The 23,182-nt window shown below is 38.3% G+C and overlaps 1 protein-coding gene across 19 annotated transcripts in view; it reads right to left on the bottom strand.

Annotated features, from left to right (window-relative positions):
- Positions 1-5,254: 5,254 nt before the first annotated feature.
- GPHN (gephyrin) overlaps positions 5,255-23,182 on the bottom strand; it is a 270,748-nt gene continuing 252,820 nt past the window's right edge. For all 19 annotated transcript variants that reach the window (XM_054276499.1, XM_054276497.1, XM_054276495.1 and 16 more), the window contains 6 exons: positions 15,263-15,350; positions 13,174-13,247; positions 10,456-10,520; positions 9,078-9,181; positions 7,820-7,916; positions 5,255-6,255 (listed from right to left, as the gene is read on the bottom strand). In XM_054276499.1, the coding sequence (XP_054132474.1) occupies positions 6,122-6,255; positions 7,820-7,916; positions 9,078-9,181; positions 10,456-10,520; positions 13,174-13,247; positions 15,263-15,350 (562 nt within the window). In that variant the 3' untranslated portion in view covers positions 5,255-6,121. The remainder of the gene's footprint in view (positions 6,256-7,819; positions 7,917-9,077; positions 9,182-10,455; positions 10,521-13,173; positions 13,248-15,262; positions 15,351-23,182) is intronic.

Raw genomic sequence — 23,182 nt, forward strand, 5'->3', positions numbered from 1 at the left:
GAGTAGAAGTAAAAAGAACATATTCTCCTTTGCTAAGAAGTCTCTGAATGTCATACATAATGGGCATGTGACTGCCCTGTACCTGTGTCCTCTGCTGTGCCTGCAAGTGATGGGCCTGGAGAAGCTTGGGCCAAGTGTTATTTGAGTTTGCCCACCCACCATCCTCTTTGTGATCATTAGTGTATCTGCTTTTTATCCCAGTCCTTAACAAAGGACTGTTAACTTGGCTTTTTGTTATTGTTGTTTTGGTTGGGGGTTTGTTTGTTTGTTTTTATTTTAGGTTTTTCTTTGGGTTTTTTTGTGTGGGTTTTTTTTTTGTCTGTTTGTTTTGTGTTGGTTTGTTTTTGGTTTTTAGTTTTTGTTTTAATCTAACCCTAGTCACCACCTCTTAGCAAAAATCCAGCTAATGGAGAAAGCTGCAGCATCACTCCTTTGCAATGCAGACTGCCAAGAGCACATTAAATCCTATCTTCTGCTCTGTTCTCTGGCTTTTCATAGCACATTGGGCAAATTGATTGGATTTGGCCTTTAGGGAGTAAATTACAGAAAGTCAGTCATAGATGCATGGTGTCAGCTATCTTTTAGTGAGATTGGCTCAAGTACCATTGCATCTGCATGTGTGCCTCTCCCCTCCTAAGACTGGCAGGTAAATAGCTCTCAGGCCATTTTTATTTTCATTATTTAATATCTTTAGTGATGAATAGCTACCTAGCTCTGACACAAAAGTCCTGGCAGGCAGCACAGTACACCACAACCAACCTGCTGTCATCAGCACTGGCTCCAGTTCACTCGCCTACACAACTCCCCGAGCTCATTCTCTTGAGTGCAGCCCATGCCCTGAGCCACAAAGCTCTGCAGAGCCACATCTCTAGAGACTGATCATCAGCCTTGACCATGAACAAGCCTGTTCCAGCAGCTTCATCCAAATACAAGAAAGCTATAGGAAAATATTAAGCCCAATTATTTTTTTTTCTCTGCAGTATTTTCATGAATACAAGAGGATCGTCTTGGCTGTCTGGCAGTTCTCCAAAGCAGTGCAACAGCATCCTGAAATGAGCATAGCTGAAGAGACTGTCAGCAACAGCAAGAAGTCTAGCTGGCAAGAAACCACAAGAAAAGATCAGGCATAATAAGGTAAAGTATCAATATTACAGCATAGTTGTCGAACCACCAAAGCAGGTCTTTCCACAAAACGTACAACAGATCCTCAGTGGAGGTAATCACTGCAGTCTCCATTATCAGGTTGAACTGAAGGCAGCTAAATTCCAGGAAGATACCCATTTACCAGGAGCAAGAACTGCACAGGGATTGCTCAAAATTGAGTGGAAGTGAGTTAAAACAGCTAAGGAAATTAAACACAGATGAAAGTAAAGTTACTCATATGAGGAAATTATTTTCTTAAACTGTAGTTATAATTACTGTTCCCAGGTTGGATATGATCAATAAAAGCATGAGAATTAAAGTCATCTCTTTTAAGAAAATAAGAATATTACTAATAAAGCATGAGATTTTTAAGATCCATAAGAACATATCAGTCAGAAGTACTGAAGAAGAAAAATATTAGGAAATAGAGAACAAACAGAAGTCATCATGATGTGGTTGGTATGAGACAGTGGTGCCTTTTAACATGTATGCAATTCTAATCTCCTTGTTTCTGACAGAATATAGTAAACCTGAAGAGGGTGAAAAAGGAGCAATAGGGATGGGTGATGTGATTTAGGGATGACAGTGACAGTGCTGCATTGGTGATTGGACTTGATGATTTTGAAGGTCCTTTCCAACCTTGATGTTTCCATGAATCTGTGATAGAAATCATCCAATTCACAGACCCTTGCATATAGTCTGTGACCACAAAGGGCAGACTACATAGATTAGGACATTCAATTCAGAAGATAGCTATCTATAAAATTATGGCTGGCAAAGTGAGGATGACTTCTCTTTGTCTGCTCCAACAAAAAATAACTAAGAAGCATCAAACAGAATGGCAGATTCAGAATAAAACAGAGGAGATGCTGCTTCACACTGTGAAAATGTGGGTGTTTTTGCCACAAACACTGGGTGGGGATAAAACTTAAAAGCTGGATAATTATCTCCTTGCCATGCATTTATACTTCTCTGGAGGTGTGAACTATTGGCCAGTGTTTTGCAGAGGGCCAATTTGAAAAAAAAAACAAACCCAAAAAGCTAAAAGTGCACAGGCCACACAGTGCATGGATGATTCTGGTGTTATGTTGTTTCCTTCTCAGCAGTTTCATAAGTAGTCCCACAGAAGCTTCTCCTGGTAGTATCAGTCATTGCCAGTGTAGGGAGGTGTGCTTGAAAACGTCCATGATGGCTTCTTGGCTCAAGGTCTGGTCTGTACACGGTCACAAAATTGGGTCCCCCTTAGTGGTCCAACCAGCACAACATTTCAAAATTACTAAGTCACTGGTTACTTTGCCATAACAGACAGACCTAAATAGGAAAGGCTCTTGTCAGACACATTAATGTGTTATATTGTCTTGGACTACAGTAATATCTGCATGAGGAGAATGCCAGGTACTGACAAAAACCACTTTGCATGTTTCCTTGTCAGTCCAGTGGGGCAGTTTTTTGTGTGCTAATATATGTGTGTGTGTGTATATTTATATATACACTTACCTTTCATTTTATCTTACACTTAAACCAATCCCTGGTTATCAAGTTCAGGGTAATACCTTTGTCTTCTGTGGTATGCTCAGATAATCTTCAGAGTTAGTAGAGTACAATAAGGTTTCAGTTTTGCTTGTGAATTAACTCTGCAAAAATTACTTGGTTTCTTGTATTTTTAAACACAACTTGGGTCGATGGAAATGCAGAAGTCCTTGCATGAGGACAGAGCATGCTTGGTATTGCTGTATGGTGCTGGGATAGAGCAAGTCTTCTGAGCCAGATCAGTCTAAAACTAGAGAGCTACTGAGCATATGTGCATCACCTTTTGAAGGCTTCCTATTCTAAGAACTTTATCAGCTTGTGTGTGATATTGCACAAATGCAAAGAGCAAGTCTTACTGAATGCTGAACGTGAGTCACTGAGCCCTTCCAGAAAACATGCAGCTAGCAGCAGCTCATGAGCTTGTAACATTTGCAAAATGTGCAGGTTTTTCCTCCCCACAAATTACCCAAGATTTGCCTGCATTTCAATGCTGACTTTAAATCCAGCATGACAACTCATCTCTCTGAGTGGAGGCTAGGATAGATTTACTAGAAAACAGTCAAGTTTGAAAAAAACCCAACCAAATAAAAAACCCCATAAAAACACAGAAAAAGCACCAGTGTGGCTTTTTTCACTTAGAGTAAATATGGAAATCCAGCTGCTGACAGTATCATGCTGAAAATGCTGTGCTTTGTCTCTTGAGACCAGCTGGCACCAGGAAGGAGAAGGGTTATAGTTGCTCTTTGTCATGAGGATAAGGCACTTAATTGTAACTTATGGACCACATACAGGTATGGGAAGCTATACTTTGTTCTATAGATTGCTGCTTTAATGATCACCAGCTGCAACAGCTGTTCTGCCCATGCAAACCCTTTGTCATCAATAGTTGTTGCTTTGATTGTCCTCCTCTCCTAGAGGAGCCTCTGCTTTTTTTTGGTACATGCAGGAATGCTCTTCCATGTCTAACCTGTAGTTCTTAGGTTTCACCTTTTACATGGGAGCAACACCAGCTGGCTTTAGAATCAAGAAAGAAGCAACGGTAGATACAAAGCATTCAAGCAAAGAGTTTTTTACCTGTAATTTTGGGAAATGTATAAAATACCCTCACAAAAAAAATGTTAGGTTGGGAATATATTCCTGAATTTATTTGAGATAAAAGTGTATCAGAAATGTTTGGAAAGCACCAGCAAAAATGACAGACAATTTTCATTATTTTTTCCTCCCCCATACTAAAAACTAACTTCAATTTGCCAGCTAAGGCAAAATAAAGGTTTTGGCAAGTTTTGTGCTTGAGCATTTCAACACCTACTCTCCTGTTAGTCTTAGTTTCCTGTCAGGTAAGAGTATAAGAATCATTAATTGTCAGCCCCAACTTTTGCTTGATAATGTAGCCTCATTTGAGCTCTGACTCCTCATTTGTATTTCCTCTGAGGAAACAGAGGTGGGAGAGTGTGAAAATGTTAAAGTTCTATATCCAAATGTATCAAATGCATGTACTCAAGGAGTAGACTCTGCCTTTAAAACTATTGAACTTGATTGCTAGTGAGACTTTATGTTATTGGTGCCCTTTATAAACTTCTGATTTTCATTACACATGCTGCCTATAATAATAATCCTTAACTACATTATAATAATGCTTTTGCTTATAATGGGCAATGTTCTGCATTATTTCTCAGAGATGAGTTAACCCACTTCTCTCTTCCTTCTGTGGTTTATTATTACAGTAAAAACAGGCATCCATGAATTTAATTTGCTACCACCCTGCTGCTACATAGAGAGATCACAAATGTGGACATGTAGTCCAGAACAAAGAAACCTATGATCAGCAAGTTGTGTTACTGTTTCTCTGAACAATCAATCTCTGGTTTGCCTCCAAACACAGTGTATGCCTACCTGCCTCCAGCCTTTGCAATGGCCCACACAGGGAGGCCGTTGAGTTTGGTTTTAAAACCAGCCTAGGGGGATGCCCTCTGCAGATATCATAGAACCACGGCTCTGGTCCACTGCGGCAGTCAGGATTTAAATTTTCTGTGTTCTCCCTGACTTAGTCTTCCAAAACCACTATAGATAAATGCTCTGGCTTCACAAATGGAGTTGGTGGAATAGCATTTTACCCATGAAGTCCAAAAAACAAGGTGTTGTAGGGCACTGCTATGGTCTTAATCCCAGATGAAACGTGAAGCTACCAAAATACACAATCTGGTGGGAGCTGAAAAGTCCGTATGTCATGGGGGAAAAAAAAAAGAAAAAGAACACTTTATCAAATTCCAGACGGTGCAGCACAAGAGCTGTTTGTGAATGCTATGCAATTTATATGGGGAAAAGAAGTATTCTCCAGCTTTGATTAGTCTGATTGTAACCCCACCCAACCTCCAAGCGCTGCTTCTGTTTTGTCCCTTGGGAGGTGTGAGACAGAGCTCACTCTGTAGTTTCAGTTCACTCATGACACTGTGCATGAGGAAAGGCCCTAGATTGGACATACTATTTCTCTTCCTCCCTATACTCTTCCCCCACCCCAAATACCCTCTTAAATCACTGCTTTTTTGTTTCAAACAACAAGGCTGAACAGGTGAAATTTTAAATAATGATTGAGGATTTTTTTTATTCATTTAAGTTTCAATATCATTACAGAAAATGTTATGGTACAGAGTTGTTTAACATTAGTTTTATTTCTTTGCTCATTTAATTTCCACACGAATGCTGGTAACACTAATATCTGTACAAGATCAGTCTTTGATTTTTTTTAGATTTTAGTTCTGTACATTTTTAAATGTATTGGTTAAAAAGGCTGTCAGCACTTAAGGAAGCAATTTTTTTGTTTGTTGAAATAAAAGGTATCCAGTTACTGCCCAAGAGTACTGAGCTGGGTGGCTGCTGGGACAAGAGACATCCCTGAATGCGCGGCGAGGTGGGAGAACCTCGGGGCTTCATTGGGTTCCCAGCGCAGCCACTCTGCTTTTGGCACTGTGCACATCAACACGAGATACAAGATAAAGAACAAGCAGAAGCTCTCTGTGAAGCGGTTATGAAGCATACTAATAAGGGAAATCCAAGTGTTGTCTACGCTAGTATAAATAAGCAGACAGCCTTGTTTTAAGAGCGTAAGTAGTTGTATCTTAAAGATGAGAAAAAACACAAGTTCTGCAGGCACCTACTGCTGTCTACTAAAAGCTACCGCTATTGGAACTAGCATTGAACACACAAAGCAATTGCAAGAAAAGGAAAAAGTTGCTTTGATATAATCAGAATAAATTTCTTTGTTAAGATTTGTTTTAAAGTTTTTTTTTAAAAGGTATTTATTTAAATTCCATTTGAAATATATTTCAAGATGTTGACTATACTGATCAACTTTTATCCAAATCGGAAAAACTAGCTGTGCCGTTGCATATTACAGGATACAGTCAATGATATGTGGACATGCATCAAAGCTTCGCTCTTGCTGGTGACATCATAGCCTTCCAATGACCATGACATCCACCACCTCCCCCTTGTGAAGCTCCACATACTGCTCTGTCTTTGGAGGTAGCATCAACAGTCCATTGGCACTGCGCATACTCATCAGACGACTGCTCATCTGATTCCCTACAGGAGAGAGGCAGAACAATTTCAGTGCACTCTTCAGTTAGTTCAACATGGTACAACAAACAAAAGCTGTTATGATGAAAATGTTTATGTGGCTAACTTATTCATGGAGCTTGGGTCTTTCTGTTCCAAGGTGGATGGAAACAGAGAACTCTGTGGAGATTTAGTCACTGCACTGGCTCTCGAAACCATCATTCTCTTTTCTGATTGTTTTCCTCTCCAGCCTTCCACATTATCTGTACCATGTATCTTGTCCTAGTAAATTGCTAATCCTATCGAAATTACTTTATTTTTCAGTTTGTACACCTATTCCACTTGTACAAACATTAAAAGCAGCACAATCTAGAATGTTTTTAATATCCTGTTCTAGAATAAATTTGATTAACTCTATTCTCTCTGAATAGAATAATTTAGGCTGAAAAAAAATCTCCAAGATCATTAGGTCCAACCTTTGACAGAACAACACCATTTCAACTAAACCATAGCACTAAGTGCCATGTCCAGTTAGTTGTTCCTTGAACTCTTCCAGGGATGGTGACTCCACCACTTCCCTTGGCAGCCCGTTCCAATGTTCAACAGCCCTTTCAAGAGGAAGTTCTTCCAGATGTCCAACCTGAGACCCTACTAGTGCAGCTTGAGGCCATTTCCTCACGTCCTGTCACTTGTTGCCACCCCCACTTGGCTACAACTTCCTTTCAGGTAGTTGTAGAGAGTGATAAGATCTCCTGTGATTCTCCTTTCTCCAGCTCCCTCAGCCACTCCTCACAGAACTTGCTCTCCAAACCCCTCCCCAGGTTCACTGCCTGTCTCTGGAAATTCTCCAGCACCTCAATGACTTTCTTGTAATGAGGGCCCAGAACTGAACTAATATTTTCCCTGTGGAGCCTCACATATAGTGCTTTTTGTTGAACAATTTGGATGTAGCAAAAAGACAGTTGTTTAAGGAAAAAAAAGTTGTTTAAGGACCTAAATCTCTTGCAAAAGTGTCACAGTCAGCTTTCTAGCAGTACATAGCTGAACCAGTATTCAAATCTAGTATTTACCTTAACTGCAGCTGAGTATTCAGAAGTATTCCTAGGTGGCAAACATGACTAATAAATCCTTACTCTGTTTTAAGAGAATATCTATAGCCTCTGCTATCTTTCCTACTTTTCCAGGTCAGCTAAAATCACACTTCTTTTATTTGTATTGCTCCTACCTCTGCCCCAACTTGTGTACAACATGCACAACAGCAAAAGGAAGCAAATGTGCCTGATTGCAAGTAAGCTTAGTGGATGTTTCAAAAAAGGAATGTATGCACATATTCAAGCATACACATTCAAGTATGTGTGTATAAGGCAGGTTATACAAATAAAGGATGTTTTAATGGTTAAATTGACAAGCCATATCAGCACTAAATTTTGTACTAATGTATGTGTATGCACAGGCACAAATGTGTGAGTAAATCAGCCTGCATAAAGTAGGTTCTATAAAAAAAACCTGTGCACACTCTTGGTTGTTCCCAGACACCTCTTTAGGAAGGCAGGGCTGTGTGTGTCTGTCAGTCTGTGTGACTGGCACTGACCTGTACTCTGTGCCCAAGGTAGTGGTTCTTGGTGATGCCAAGTCAGAATGCACCGATGATATTCTGGGCGGGGGTCCAATTTTACATCACATGATAACTGTAGGATTAAAAAACAAAGGATGAACATGTCATGCATTCACATTGCACTGTCTAAGACAATGGAATAATCTGCTCAGTTGTTTTTCCTTAAAAACAGTCTTTTCAAAAACTTACATTTTGAGGTAAGATGGTGTCTAGTGCAAGATTAAAAGCTGTAGAAGGCAGAGACTGCAGTATTTAAGGAAATACAACTGTGATATTACAGTATCAAAGTATCTGAAGGAGTCTCTATGCATTAAGTGGAATATTCCAAAGCTGTTCCTTTACTGAGAGTTTACAGATAGTATTTCTCTAGAAAAAAAATCTCTTTGGATTACATTGCAGAAGGATAAAAATGGTATTTGCATTCAAAATCCTGCTAGCTCTGACAAAAGGAAAATGGCCAATCTTTGAAATGAAAAGACATACGGGCAATGGCTCATAATGGAAAATACATGCAAAAGTGAAGGTCACTGCAAATTGCTCTCTCTTTTAGAATATTTTAGCTGTGAGATGAAATCTGGATGCTTGAGGAAGGGCAAAAAAGGGATATGGGATAAGCTGTAAGAGAAGAGTGCATAGCCAGAACACTTAGAAAACTACAAAAGTTGATGTATGCCTTGGTACTTTATTTGAATCAAAAACAGAAGAAGAAGACATTATAACAACATGCCTTAAATCTATATTAAATAGAGTTACACTATCCATGATTTATTAGAAAAGTGAGAAGAGTTTAAGGAATTTATATTTCTTAGGGTGGGGATTGTGTGGGTTTCTTATATAAATAACTCAACAAAAAGGCTTTAAAGTTTGTATTTTCTATTGCTAATACAGAACTATCCAGCTCTAGATATTCACAGATTACTCTGCATTTTTTACCATAGCCTAAACCAAATGTCTTTTTTAAACAGGAGATTGTCCTTGCTGCCTGATTGGCAAATGGCTGCCTCCGCATCTCTATGTCTCACTCCATTAGATGGCAATCTAACTCTAAAACATTACAGGACTGAATATTACCATTAACAGAGACTGAGAATGTGCCTCTTATTTGTGTGAACATCCTTCCACTGCCAGAACTAGTCTAGGGCTCAGATTCCACAAACACAACAGCCTTTCAGAGCCCAAAGAGCTGGGCTTCAACCTCTTGTGAGAATTTTTAAATAGAGGACAAGCTTCTCACCCTGGCTTTGATGATGGTGGGCCGAGGATCCAGGATACCCTGCATTTTCCTCAGCGCAGGAACAACAAAGAGATTGCAGGTGACGACAGCTGACACAGGATTGCCTGTAGGACAAAGAACAGTTGGTGGTGATGCCCTCTTGGTTTACTCTGAAATGCTGAAAGTGAACTTATGTTTTATAGCAATTTCATTTTAAAGGACTCTACAGAGCTTTCCATGCAATGTGCTGCATATAGTACAGACTGCAGAGGTGTGTGGCAAGGAGCACGTGGCAAGTCCATCTGTTGAAAGCTATATCTGGATGATGTGCGCTAAGGTCCTGCTCTGACCAGAACTGCCCCATGTTCCTCAGGCCCCACCATTTGCCTCTGTTCTTCTGTTACCTTTGTCCTATGCCTACATTTGTCTGGGGCTGGAGCAGAGTTAATTGGTCATAGTTATTGGCTCTACCCTCACAGGGCTCTTTATAAACGACTAATGGTTCCCAGACACCAAGGGAAGAATAACTTTCAATTCCCTAAGAGAGCAGCAAAATGCTTTAGGACAAATTCTGAGGAGAATTCTACTGATTTAAATGTTTTCTGCTGACTCTCAGAAGAGGTCTATGACCACCTGTCAAACACCACTGTCTTACATATCTGGACTTCCCTAGACAACAGTTTTGAAAAAAATACTATAATCAGATGGATGCTCCACTGATCTCTCTAGAGATCAGTGGAGCATCCATCTGGTAAGAAAATGTACTGCAGCAACTAGAGCAAGAGAGGGTAGAGGCACTAGAGATACATCTGAAAACCATCAGCTTATCAAGAAAACAAGGATTCCTTGTGTAGTCAAAATTCATGGAAAGCCAAAGCAATAAGAATAAAATGAATTTCTCCTCATTTAGAAGGACAGAAATCCATAAGGAAATCTCTATTCTAAACAAGTGCTTTCCCAGGGCACACAGCCAGCAGTGGTGCAGCCGTGCTGTCCTCTTTTGGTTCCACAGCATGAGCATGTTAAACAAAAATATTCCGTGACATGTTCCTTGGCATTCCCTCATTTTTGTCTTCATTTTCAGTATGTCAGAGTGGATGCGCTGACTTACACCCACAGGATATTTATGGTGAAGGGAGCTGTAGGAAAAAACACCCCTGTGAAAAATCGAAGGAAATCGTTGGATGGAAGAAATCCTAAGACCTGTACCAGAAAATTCTGAGGACACAGACAAAAAAGAACTCTCTGTAAGTCCATATCTTCTGGAAATTTCTGAGAAAATCTTACAGGTACCTTCCTTAAAGGCCAAAACCAGGCACAGGTGCTGTGAAGTGTCACTATTCTGTTTCATGTCTGACATCTATGCACAGCAACAAAAATAATCCACAAAACATCTTACCTGGAAGTGCAAAGATTATTTTTCTTACGCCGTCAATATCCAGAGTTGCAAAAGTAGTTGGTAAGCTATAGAGAAAGGAAGTTATTTAATATCTGCATTAGAATTTGACTGAACATTATTGTATTATTTAAAACATATCCAAAAGAAAAGAAAAAAACCAGGACATCTCACTCTCAGCAGTTCATTAGAACCTGCTGGTTATTCCATACTGGAGGTATAATCCTCTCTTTATGGTGACAGAATAATTTTTCTTGCTATGCAACTCTGAAGTTTTAAGTACACAAATTTGGAGAGGAAATATTTAAAAGGAAATGAACAAGTAATCAAAAAAATCTGAATCTTGTCTTCATGCTAGAAGCCAATTAACAATGAAGTAATACTGGAATTATGCAATTACAGAGCCATGTTTGTTTTTTACATAAGGATTCCCAATCTTTTATAACATTGGTGACTCTAATTCTTTTACTCCAATCTCTACAACAGTACTACAAGGAAGCAATATTTCTGAGCAGCTAGTCTGCAGATGAACAAATTCAGATACCACGGGCAGAGCTGCAGCCAGGTGACTCCCAGGTCTATCAATAAAGAGCTCTCTCTGCCTTTCAGAGCTGCTCAGTGATTTTGGTGACTTGCTGTGAGGGCAATTACTGTTACACAAATAGGACAGTAATGTGACAGTTCAAGAATATGGCTGGCAAAGAGAAGGGACTCATCCATGAAAAAATAATTTTATATTAGTAAAATCCTTTCAAACATTAGAAACTATACTAGCAGCAATAATAAGGCTGGTTTCCTTGGCTTTATCTCGAGCTGACCACTTCCACCTGGTCAGCAGTTGACAGTTTACAACTTTGAAGATTTGCTATACTTTGATCATTATCACCTAGTTTTGTATCTGTTAAGACTCATCAATATCCTAGTTTACAGGGGAAGTTAGTGTTTGATGTTCCTGTTTAAAATGCCTTTAACGTGATGGGAACTATGTGCCAGACCTCCAACTATTATAACCAGTGCACAAACCAATGGACAAAAAATTGAATTGCTAATTCATATTTACTAGAAACTCAGAATTCTTGTGTGACACTTCAGCACCATCATTGGTAGAAACTTTCAGTACTTCCTTCTGTCAATGCAGTTAGACAAGATAACCTTACATGAGCTCAGCAACTTTCAGACCCAGTGGAGGGATGGTAAATTCCAAGTATGACCCTGCACTAATGAAGCACATCAAATACAGGCATACAAAAAATTCTGACTTCACTCTTGGAACTTACTCAAGGGATTTTTCCCAATATAATAACCGCAATCTACAATCTTTTAAGATGCAGTTAATAAAACCCAAGATACAATATTTTCTATTGCACTACAGCTAATGAAAAAGAGAGTGCTTACATTCTCAGTAAGAACTGATGAGCAAATGTTTTGGTAGCAATAAGAAATACCTTTCTTGTGGCATAAATTGAAAAGGGACGTTTAAGGGAAAAACCCCATTTCTTGAAGTCTTTCCAGCTAGTTATTTAAAGTTCATTGCTGCAGGTCTACAGAGGAGTCACCAGGAGAAAAAATTATGTTCTCTTACATATAAGCCAGAACCAGAATTTAATATTCTGAATTCTCTAAATTGAGTTATCCATTTTTGTCAGCAGCAGAGACTGGAGTGCAGATTCTGCTTCTGGGACTTCCCTACATCGGTTGTAACAGTATGACAGAAGCAGTGAGCAATTTCCATGCTTGGGCTACATCCACCATGGGAAGAAACAAGCTTTTCCTCACTCATTCCTTTTGTGGAAAGGAGGTGGTGGTAGGAGCAGCACAAGCAGCAAGCCCACACGCAGTTCTTTACCAGACTGTACGCAGAGACAGTGAAAGTATTTGTCTGTTTTCACAGCAAACACCCACTTGCAGCTCTGCTCTGTGACAACAGTTCTGGGCTAGAGGGAATCATTCTGCAAAGCTGTGCTTGATCTTGTGTAGCTGGACCATTCTGACCCGGCTTGCAAACAAACTGCCCTCCATAGGGAGGCAGGCAGAGGTGCAGACATCTTTCTGCTCTTGCACTGTGGAGAAATGGGAACTCTGTTTTCAATATGTGTGATTTTCATTCTCTCTGCAGAGCACACTTTCAGACTTACTGATGAGCAGTGCCACAGCATAGAAAAGCAATGCTGAAACAGTTTTCTGGAGCAAACTAAACACATAAAGGACTCTGCTTACTTTAAAATTACTATGCTCAATATGCCAATTAGACAAAGCTTTGTAAATTACCTGTCATTGCACCTCTCTCAAGGAACTGCTTGTAGGAATATAAATTATGCAAATTTTGAAAGGAAATGAGATACTCTTTAAGCAAACTGCCCATTTAATATCCTTATATTTCCTGGTTATTTCGTGGTCATGTCAATGTGAGCTCTGTGATCACACTGAAGGCTGTGGCAATGTTTATACCACGCTGGCTTCCCACCAGTCCCCAAACCTGATTTGCAACAGTTATCAGAGAAATATCTCTTACTGATAAAAAAAAAAATCTCTGTTCCAGTTAATTTCACCCATGAAGATGATGACTAATCTGAAGAGCACTGATTTTGCTGCTTTTCCCTCATATATCTATTCTGTGGTTTATAGTATATTTGGAAAAGTGAAATCTACTGAAACACTTCACTAGGATATTTGGCCCGATGTAGCCTCTATCTAGGCTGCCTAAGAAGAAAGATTTCTTACCCAGGTTTCATAAAAACTCTGCCAAAGTGAATCTGTGCGTGAAGATCAATATCCAGCACCTGTTTAAGATAGTCCTGTTTAATTAAAAAAAAAAATAATTAAGTAACATCAAAGTGGCTTTACATCATCTAAGCATTCAAAGCAATTAATTAGTATCAAGTGAAGATGAAAATTTGCATATCCTGAAAGTGCTACAGCCCAGTGGGGAATTTTCAGCATTTGAAAGAAAGTGTTTTGCAAAAGAAGTAAAGAACAGACTCATTTAGGTGCCAAACCTGACTCCAGGAGAACATATATTTCCTTTAAATACATGTGCAGCATGAGAATCTTAGAGCACCCCACAAATACCTACTACTAAAACATTCTCCATGTCAAAGATGGAAAAAACCCTTTACGATTCAAAGCTAAGACTTTAAATGATCAAGTTATTTAAATTTTGCCATGAAAGCTATCAGATGTAGATTTAGAGATCTCCTACTACTTTTGAAATCAATACTGCACTGTAGAAATCATAGTTTTCCAGGATACTGTAATTACTGTAATTTCTTGGCTCTAATGGGCTAATTCACAGTAGTTGGTTTTACATTACTTAGAAATAAAAAAACTGGTTTGTGAATGAATTCAAGCTAAACGATTTTGCATAAACATGATTGATCCAGTTATTAAAACAGATGGAATTACTTGTTTCATCTTTATTGACAATTGCTGTACCTAAAGATATAGTACCTTATCTGTTGTGTTTAGGCTAAAGACTTGGGCCATAGCAGTCATCTGTGAAGACACTCTTTGAAAGCAGTAAATCTGAAACTCCCTGGCAGTGAGCCCATTTTTTTGTGCATGTAGCAGCAACTCATTTCAGCCAGGTGTTAACTCTCGATTATTAATTGCATTAACCCCTCCTTTACTTTCTGTTTACTGTGTGGATGTTCATAGCTATTTCATTAAAAATTAAGAAAGCTGCAGAAAGCTCAGTATCAGAGGGCAGATCATCAGTGGAATGTAGGGCCTATTGACTTTAGGCTGTTGCCTCAAATTGACTGGGGAGAAATGAGCTGATAGTCTGAATATCTGTAAGACCAATCAGCAGTTCAGCTACTTCTTAGTGGTATTGTGTCTGCACTATGTTGCCACAATTCCAATTTAAAGACCAGTACTTGTCCTTGATTATTTTTCTAGGCGTACTGGAGACAATGGGAATAATTGAAAGTTATTTGCACTGGTTTAATTAATTATCCATTTTCAGTATGTATCCAATGATATGCTTTCTACTCGGAAAAGTAAACAAAACCAGCACTCATGTTTCCCACCTCCTATTGACCATCTTTAGTATCTGTTAGTTATAAAAGATGTTTATTTTACCTGCCAAACTCACAGATTCAGCTTGGGATCAAAAAGTAATTTGAGTATTCCTTCGCATAAGTCATGATTAATAAATGTCCTGCAGGTTCATCTATGCCCCACCAGCATCTGTGTATCCCTATTTTCTTTGATGGTTTTGGCACAGGGATAATCAACAGGAACTCAATCAACAATTCTGTTAATGATTCAAAAGGCAAATATATCAGCTCACTGGGTCTCATATGTATTTTCTGTATAGGACTATCAGGTGCAAAATGTGATAAAACTATTTTTGTAACAGATAGAGCTTTGGCACATTCAGGAAACAGATGTGCTGAGTAAAAAAAATACTATTTATATACTCAGGTTGCTTTTCTAAATACTTTCAAAGTACCTTAAATCTATCTACATTTTACCTGCTCTAAAAATAAAGTCTATTGTCTTCATGTGCTATTAACCCAGCACCTTCCTCATCTACATAAATCATTCCTTAAATAAAAACACATTTATAATTCCCTCACATCAAGAATTAAAAGCTTCTCTGTTGTACTATGTCAACTACACTACAGAAACAAGAATGAACAGAATGAGCTTTGAAGATTATTTTCTTAAGTAATTCACATGTAAGTGTTCCAACAAAAGTAAGGTCCATTTTCAATAAACATTAATACAAAAGTAGTAGCTTGGACGATACACTCTGGTTTGAAATTCTTACATATATTGTAGGAAGTCAAACGTAAATGTTGCACACCTTTTCCCCCATGGATACACCTCCTGATGTAATGATCACATCAGCACGGCTGATACCCTCGTTCAGTGCATTCAGTAAATCGTCTGGGCTGCAGGAAAGAACAGGCAAGCAGATTAGTGGCAGGGAATTATTATGAGTTGTAATATAAGTCTGTGTGCACACATACAGATGCATATACACACTTGTTTTAAGAGAATAATACAAGCTCTTTTCCTTCTTAAGATTCCACACTGTTCAATTCTAGTCAAGAGCTGCAATCTCATTAAGTGAACACCACACTGTTTGGCACCTTTCTGTCTAAAGTTTGCAACAGGAACAGTGGGATACTTTAGACTGGGGCTGAAGAATGCTATTATAAGTGTCTAAGAGTATGCAATTGGCACAATAGGTAGTAATACAAATTGTGACATAGATGAACTGACAGGGATATATAAAGGCACCTGACACATGAAAATTACTGACCACCAAGCAGGCTGCAGTACTACCTGTCTACCTTATCTGATGTGTGCAAAAATGGGGATGAGGCTCCACTTCAAACTTTTGAAGAGTGGGAGTAAATCCTTTGTTTCTCTTCTCTGTTAGAGGGCTCTGCAGCAAAGCCACCTGTACATATCCACTTCAGCTTGCAAAAACACAATCCATGCTGTTAAAAGGTCTATTCACCTTCATGAGAAACAGTGCAATGGGAGCTATGATATTCTCCTTACAAAGAGATTAACTGTGAAGGAAATTAGTGTCCTAACTCTTTTCTTTCCATTTTAGGTCTAAACTGGAAACTTTGAAGCAAGCATTAGATATTTAAGAGCAGTACTGATGCTAATTCAGAGCTTCAAGGCACGCAGCGGAGAAACTCTCTAATACAACTCACACAGGTCCAAAGGAATCAAAACCAATTTCCAATATATTAAATTCATACTTTGCATTTAACATTTGTGAACTGACCAGAAGCTGACCGGTTGCTATGAGTGTATTGCTTCTTCAACAGTATGTTTTCAGTTCAGTGATCCTGAAAGTTTTTCATGGGAGGCTGTTCCTACTTAGAATACCATTGAAAGAATGGGTAATAAGGCTAGAGACTGTATGAAGGCCTTCAGCTGGAATACAGCACCTCAGGTAAATATCACACTACAACTACAAAACGCCATTGTGGGTGATGAATGCAGGCTGAAAATGGCATGAGGGCTATCCTTTGAGAGCTTGAGCTGTATTTTATCCAAAAGTAGACCTATAGCAGTAATTTTGGAGTTTGAGCTGAAAACACAAAAATTAGGAATATTATGCAAATTCTAGTTGACCTTTCAGAGACTAGCAGAAACTCTGTGTTTCCAAATGTCTCAAAAAGAAAAATCCTTTCCTCTGAGCATCCTTCCTTTGCCCATGGTTCAATGAAATATAAGCAGCAGTTAGCATGATGTGATGCTAGGACGCAAGAATGAGTGCAATCCCTTACTGAGTAAATAGCTCAGTGCATGCAACCTTGCACATGCCTCATCTCACCAGAGAGCCCTCCAGCATCCTCTACCCTGGTTATGACTTACAGGCAGAAAGACTCAAGACTCTTTCTCCACAATGTCCAGTGACTGAAGCACCATGTTCTTTGGCATCACAGTGTGGTCATCCTGCACAACTTTATTATTTATGCTGACTTACACCCCTCTCTAGGGTCAGATTGCTTTGTGAGAGGTAGGCAACAAGATACAGAAGAAGGAAGGGCAGATTGCTGTAGACTGCAATCAATAGGATAGAATTATACACAACCCCTTTTTAAAAGGAAATAGTGGCTGCAGTTCTGTGGCATGCCATCATGACTATTGTTTAGGGTACTGGGTATCTTGGATACTCTTAATGGCCTACAAAGAGTGCCTAAACTGTTTTCTTTGGGAGAAAAATAAACAGGCCCAAGCAAAACCAACTTCTTTGTTCTTTAGGAAACAGAGACATTTTATCAGCTGCCCCTTCTGAAATCTCAGGATAATTTTCTCCAAAACCTAGCACAAGTCTTCACTAGTCATTGAAGGAAAGCAGAAAGGAACAAGTCTGCTGTTGGCTACTTCTTGAAAACCAATTGTCTCGTATTGATCCTCTAAGTAGTATCTGTATGTAACAAGATATTATTTAAGATTATTATAGAGTTTGTAACAGGAAAAGTCTCTCAAGATCTAAGTATTCTTTAATCCTTGCCAGTGAGGCTGCTTGGAATGCAACAAGGAATACATATTCATTACCTAGGTCGATACTGGCATTCCTGAGGCACAGCAGTCAGACATATGCCACTATCACCAGCCTAAGATTGCTTTCAGTACATTTTTCTCATTAGGTTGTGATGGAGCTGAGGACCTTATCTTGAACTTGCTCCAGGCTGTTTCATTTTATCTTGTTTAATTATTTAAAAGTTATTCATAGGTAGCAAGTCTACCTGCCTGGAGACATGCTAATTCTGGATAATGAAGTGGGTTTGCTCTCAGTTGTGGTTTGAGAATAATGGAAGGAACAATAAAAAGCAAACAAATATATACTTAATTGTTGTTAAAGTTAAATAGAATGGAAAGGCAACTGCTTACATATGGAATATATATGTATATATGTATTTGTATATACATTAAATTGCTTAACAAAGGAAAAAAATCCCCTTCCCCCTCCAAATAAGCCTAAACTCAAACCAGGTGAGGACACAATTCACAATTCTCGTCTTTCCTTATGAGGACAGCATACCACTGGACTAGTTAATCAATCAGGTATTTTTATTTTGTCATGTAAAAAGCTGTACGTTACTGGAGTTGGTGCATTTTTAGAATTTCCAGTAGAATGATCTGTATAATATACTCTTCTTCAGCATTTTTAAATTCTTTTCTTTACCATCTGAATAGTGCAAGGCATTAAAAAATTCTATCATTAAACCTTATCCAGGCAATAGCACTGCATATCATTTTTAACATAGTTACAGAATGAATTTAATTATTTCAAAAGGAAAGATGGGATAGAAATTTTGTTGCAATAAACTGAATAATTATGTTAGCTTGGTTTTTATTTTGAAAAAAGGGACAGAATTCCCTCCCTTGCTGTTGCAGAAAATGTCTCTTTTTTGGACATTTTTGGCGGACCTTTTTTTGCCATTCAGGTCTGCTTAACTTTATGTTGTACTTAAAGTTAGTTGTTCCATGACTCTGCAATTAGCACCAAACACTCCTCACAGGAGTCCCCTGTTGCAGTCTCCAATCAACACTGTGAACATTTCCCTTGCCTTTAGTGGATTTGATGCAGAGAGTTATTACTCAAATTACATATTAACACTGAGTGGATACAATCAGATAACAAGATACTACTTCTTGTTTCATTTGTTGTGTAACAGTGAGCAGCTGCTCCTTTAGATTGAAAAAGTATATAAAAGGAAAGGGAATAAATAATGAAAACAATTAGATTCTGAAAGAATAGATGACTTTGGCATCTGAGTATAGCATGACAAGATTGTTTTAAAAGGCAGGTGACAAATTGCCATGAAGCTGAGAAATACCACATTGTCTGAGCAGGGACAAATCAGAAGCTATATTCTGAAGCAGGGCAGGATAGTGGATTAGCTAGATTAATGGTCTAATTTACTACAATAAATCCTTTAAAATATCTTGTCAAAGTGCTATTCTTGGATTTTTTTCCTTCATGGACAGAACTTTAACAGGTGCTAAAATATAATGGTGAATACCTTAATCAATGTGAAGTAGATTTTGATGGGAAGTCTAATTTCCAGATGGCAAAATTACTCAATTTCATTTGGTGATTTTCAAAGTCAGAGTGACATTGTGCACAAAAAGGGAATGTGCTTTTCTAACATGCTGCAACTTATTAAAAGCGTTATACTCAGGTATGTTTCAGATCACATCTGATCATCTTTTTTTAATACCTTGAAGAAAATTTGTTATTTAAGGACTGCATACAGTTTATGAAACTATTCATATACATAAATAAGGAACAAATCCAAACTTTCTCTCAACACCTGGAGCAGATTGTGTCTGCATAAATATTATGTGTATTGTACACACATTTTGAAGCTGCATAGTAATTTGCATAAAGAGTGCATGTATTTTTAACTACATCTTTATATTCTCTGCTAATTTTGTCAGTCTGATAAACAGTGTCTACTCTACTATGCCAGTTTCCTGATCGTTCTTGTTCAGTTTGTGGAACAAAACAAGCAGTACAATCTGGAAATTGGTTGGAGGGTAACTATTGTACAATGGCAGCAGCAAAAATCCAGTAAGTAAATGTGTGACATTGCTGCTGACTCTTGCTTTCATTGATTTGAAGAGAGGACTTGCAGGATGGCAGTACAGCAGGAACACCTTCTGGATTCATGAAAAATTCTGGTTATCAAAGTTAGTTTGTGGAAAACTTATTCAACACTTGAGCTGTCAATTGAGCTGTCTTTGAACTGAAAAGATATACAAGAAAGCTTAAGAGCTTGAACAAGAAAATGATGCAAGCCTCATTAAAATAGACATCAGGCATGTAAATTTTCTCCTTTCCAATCTCAAAAGAAATAGCCACATTATAGTCAAGACCAAAGAATTCTCTGTGTTTTAAGTGCCAGTCTGAAGTACCCTAAATTACAGTGTAATTTTCTCTTTCACATAGAAATCAACACATGTTAATTCACTCTTGTTGATGCTATTGTTGTGCTTCACTGTCATTAATTATCAATCTGTCAGCTTTTTCTGTGATACAACCCTTAACAGCAGCAGTTTGATACATGCAATTAAACAGCTCAGTTTTATAATTTAATATAGAAAACAAATAACAGCAAATGTTCAAAAAATCACCTACCACTCTGCAATAAAATGAGAGGTCCCAGTTAAAATGGGACTAGAACCTTTAGTTAGAACTGACTTATCAAGCCACTGTCACAGTATAAAACCCATAGTTCATTACTAATTTCCAGGACCATTTCCACCACGTTCTTTGCCACAGCAGAAGTCTCGTTCATTCAATGCAACCTCATTACCTGACAGTCACTGCCTGTCCTCGCTGCCCACTGCCACATGCAGCTGCAGCTATTGGGTGACTAACAGAAACACTCGTGGTTGTTGCATTTCTCTATGCAGCAGGCTGGGCTTTTATAAACCTAGGTCTTCTGGTAACCTTTACTTGCAAAATGTGTGCATGCACCATCACAGTCAGCACCTTGAACCTGTGTGCTTTACAGAGATCCTGGACACAGATACAGGAAGATACACATGCACCATAATGCACTAGATGCATGCACAAGTGTCTATTGTGAGTTCAAAAGCAGAGCTGGCCAACCTTTCTTGCCTGCTGTTTTACTTTATTTGAAAGTATCTCAAGTGTTTCAGTTATATTCTGAAAGACATGATTCTTCACAAATTCTGAGGAGCTACAGATTCCTGGACAAGCAGTGAAAATGGAAGTGCTTAGCAGTGATCCTACACAATCACACTAGAGACCAAAGTAGTCCAGCTGCTCTCTAAAATACAGTAGTTGACTGCAAACTTCAACTAGAGATGCCCTGAGCTTAGCACATTCTGCATATGTTCCCACAGACTGGCAACAGTGGTCTGTACTACTTTTGCATCTTAGGAAGTCTCTTGCTAAAGAGATGTTCCAGAAGAACAGGTTTAACTGAGGTACAAAGACCTGCTAGAAATTCCCACTGCATGCAAAGATCCCAGTTAAACTTCTAGTTCTACCTCCAAAATAACAAAGAATTTGCCAAATTAAAATTTTCATTAAATGGTCTACTTGTTGTATTCAGAGATCTCATCAAGCTCAATGACATTTCTTCTTGAAGAAAGATGGGATATGGATTTGATCCTTTAAGATTAACTCTCATTTTTTCACTGCTCATTCAGCTGAGGTGACAGATTTCAAAATGAATAGATGAATGCAGCGAGGCATAAAGACAGAGTCTGTCACCCACTTCTCACCTCATGGCCAAGAGGAATACTTTGCATATCAGTAATTTGCAGGATGCAGAATGGTGCATAGATGCCATTATTTTTAGCCAACTAAAATTCACCTTCTGTAGAATATAATATTGAGTGTAAATCGATGAATACATTTCACTGAATGCAATTCAATGAACGAATATTTGACAGTAATAGGAATTCTGTGTTTTTACTTGTATGGTTCTTGAAAGCAGAAGAAAATCCAATTTTGATGGTGTATGTAGTAACATATGGACACACTTCTGAAACTGTATTTGTTTCAAAATTCTTAAGTGTATTTTATCATGTTCTCATAATGTATCTTCCTTTTACCTTCTGTGGTATTTCCCTGGATCACTCTGAACAGATGCAGTATGTTCTCCCTAGGAAAATAGGCCAGCTTGTGAAGAAAGCTGGAATAATTACTGCAGCTTTTGGCTTGTTTGACATAACTATGTAAGTTTTTTCTATTTGACAGAAATATTAAAGAATCTGTCTTTGGTACTTTTTGCTGTTCCTTAAATTGCTGCTGCAAATATAAATGTTACATGTATGAACTTTTAGGGATTTTGGTTAGAGGCCTTCAATTAGAGGTCTTCAACTTTTTGCTGAAGTAACCATGAGAGCTGTCTAATGCCTTCAATGTTTTTTTTTCTATATCAGGGTGATAATAGATTTTCTTCCACTGTTTCCTTGATCTCCTTGAGCGGGAGAAGACTCCCACTCATATATATGCCAGAATGACAAAACATCAGAGAGGTCAGAAAAACAGATAGCCATGGGAGTGCTACAGGAAAAAGTCTCCTGGATAGAAGCCAGGTGCTTATGCACTGTGGGCACTTTCCTGCATGAAGGGGCCTCGAGCACATCCTTGTCTGCTGCTTGTGTACATTCAGCTACAAGTATTTCAGGGTGAATTGTAATTTTTTCCATAAATGCTAAAAGAACAAGACCAAAGCTTTGATAACAGCTGTCTTCAGTTGCTGTGCCATTATACTGACTCTTGAGCACTTAATTCTCTCTAAATCCAGTATAGTGTGTGTCCTTTGAGTGTAAGAAGCAGCCTGAGAACTGCCAGTTTCCACTAATTAAAAAACTATTCCTGGCTATTTTTGCTGGCTGAAGATAATGAACCTTATCAGTATACCTACCAGAAATCCATTAGTTTTTCTAAGAAACTGGACGGGATTACACAGGTAAAGATTTTTATTTTATCTTCCTTCTTACAAAGGAAGTGAGTCAATATGGAGTCACTGAAAAGTTTTCACTTTTTCAGTGCACTGGTGAGTCTGAAGGGCAACTGTGGTTCTGCAATTGTTTCATTTAGAGCACTCATGAAATGAGAATTGGCTTATACTGACACAACTGAAAATAAAATATATGATGGATATAATTAGTGCCAGTTGTTTACATTTAGCAAATAATATCACCAAATCTGACACATAGTGAAATGGCATTGTAATCACAGAATTTCTTACCTTTTCATTTTACTTTAGCTTCCACTGTAAGAGTAAATTTTCAATAAATTTAAAAGGAATTTAAAATTATTTAATTCTGTTTACCCCTGTAAAGTGGTGTAACTGCTATTGATCTGCAGTCTGGATGTCTGTAGGACAGGTAGAAAGGCAGTCCCTAAAAGCAATGCCTCACAATGAAGCAGTTACAATTAAGGCTTTCTCTAGGAAGCTCCAGCCCTTACAGAATCATAACTTAATCACTCAGAAAAATGTCTGTCTTCAGAACAAAAATGATTGGGAAGCCACAGGTTAGAAACAATATAAAAAGATTCTCTGACATCAGCTGTGTCCTAAAACAAGTAGTTATTTTTTAGGAAATACCAAATGAAATATGGCATTGATTTTTGTTTCCTAAAAAAAAATAAAATTCTCCATGAAGAGTAAACTACAGTGTTAGAAATAAATGAAGAGAAGGAACTGAGAAACTTATCCTGTTTGAGACCAGCAACCTAATTTTTTTGACAGCTGCT

This window comes from Melozone crissalis, unplaced genomic scaffold, assembly GCF_028551555.1.
Source record: "Melozone crissalis strain CALT ecotype California unplaced genomic scaffold, PUWL_Pcris_2 ptg000018l_1, whole genome shotgun sequence".
NCBI lineage: Eukaryota > Metazoa > Chordata > Aves > Passeriformes > Passerellidae > Melozone > Melozone crissalis.